This window comes from Aptenodytes forsteri, unplaced genomic scaffold (genome assembly GCF_000699145.1).
Source record: "Aptenodytes forsteri isolate BGI_AS27 unplaced genomic scaffold, ASM69914v1 Scaffold820, whole genome shotgun sequence".
Taxonomy (NCBI): Eukaryota; Metazoa; Chordata; class Aves; order Sphenisciformes; family Spheniscidae; genus Aptenodytes; species Aptenodytes forsteri.
The window spans coordinates 19,944-21,386 of record NW_008795383.1 but is presented as its reverse complement, the minus strand read 5'-3'; the positions used below and the strand labels follow the sequence as shown (position 1 = coordinate 21,386).

Below are 1,443 nucleotides of genomic sequence, written 5' to 3'. Positions count from 1 at the left end.
GCACCGCGCGCCCGCACAGCCCGGCACCGCAGGGGCTGCAGGAGGGAGCGGAGGGAGAGATGGGAAGGGCAGAAACGCCGAGGACCTGCAGGATGGATCGGGCCGCGGGGACACCTCCGAGGCTCCCGCACTGAGACCAAGTGCCTCGGCCGACCCAGCCAGCCGTCGCGCCAGAGCCGCAGGAGCTGTGCTGCTCCTCTGCGGACACTGAGCCGCGGCCAGCGCGACCTCCCCACTCGTCACAGCACCAGAACAGCAAGGCCTAACGGGGGCTGAATCTGGAATATCCGAGTCCCGACGCAGCACGTCGAGGGAAAGGGGGCTCTCCTCTCCGTCAGCGAGCAAATAAAACGCCCTGCCCGCGGGCAGCGTGTTGCCTGTTCCCAGGACAAAGTGCCGGCTCTCAAGCGTGGCAGGCACATGCCCCCGCCAGCGGACCCGCCGAGCTGCCGACGTGCCGGAGCAGCGCTGGGTGGGCACACACAGGTCCCACGGGGACGCTGCTCGTACAGGGACCTCCCGCAGCAGCACAGGTACGTTGTCTCCCCACCCCACGTAACTTTCCTCCTTTCTACAGCTCACTCCTACCTTCTTGCTGCTGCTGTCCCAGGACTCCAGCAGATGGTTCAGAAGCAAACTACGGGGGGGGAAAGAGAACACAGGGCTCGGTCAGGAGCTCTGAGAAGCAATTTAAACACACTCCTAAATGCTAGCAGGGTGGTGCCGGCCCTGCTCAGAGCAGCGGGCAGGCAGCAGGCACGAACTGACCTGGACTGAGAGAGGTGCTTGGTGTACAGCTGCCTCCAGACGCTGAAGCTTAGGGGGTCCAGGCTCAGGCACTGGCTCATGGAGGTCAGGAGCTGGGAAGAGCGCGCAGCCGGTCGTTACACCTGATCCTCACCCCCAGTGCGACACACGTCACTTGGTCTGGCGCATCGGACACGCCGTGCCCCAGGCTGTACGCTGGGGGCACAGCTGACCACCTCCCCAAACCTGCCGGCTCACTGCTCTCATCCCAGCCAGCTGCTGGGGCACCGAACAACTCGCAGGTCCGGCGTTCCCAGACCCCGGGTGCGGGCAGCAGGAACCCCGGCCCGCGATCGCCGTCCTTGCCTTGTGACGGCGCATGTCCGGCCTGCCACCGCTCTGCGGACCCTCCCCGGGCAGCTGGGGGACCACCAAACCCAGTCCACCCTCCAGCGCCTCGCAGGCCAGCTGGGCTGGGCACGCTGACCTGACGCTCGCCGCTCCCAGCAAGGTCCCGCTCCCTCCCTTACCGGGAACACGCTCCCACCGCGACCTCGTGCTCGTGCTGGCACCTGCCCGACCCACCTGCCCGTTCAGCCCTCCGACACACGGGAGCTGAGCCCGTGCGAGGGGCGGCCAGCGCCCGGCCGTGCCGGGGAGCCGTGCCCGGGGACCGCACGGCCCCGGGCCCCCCCC

General features: G+C 68.1%; 1 protein-coding gene across 1 annotated transcript in view; it reads right to left on the bottom strand.

Moving 5' to 3' along the window:
- TMEM214 (transmembrane protein 214) overlaps positions 1-1,443 on the bottom strand; it is a 13,391-nt gene that overhangs the window by 1,528 nt on the left and 10,420 nt on the right. Inside the window, exons 9-10 of the mRNA XM_019472440.1 lie at positions 769-860; positions 115-637 (exon numbers count right to left, since the gene is read on the bottom strand). Of these exons, the coding sequence (XP_019327985.1) occupies positions 115-637; positions 769-860 (615 nt within the window). The remainder of the gene's footprint in view (positions 1-114; positions 638-768; positions 861-1,443) is intronic.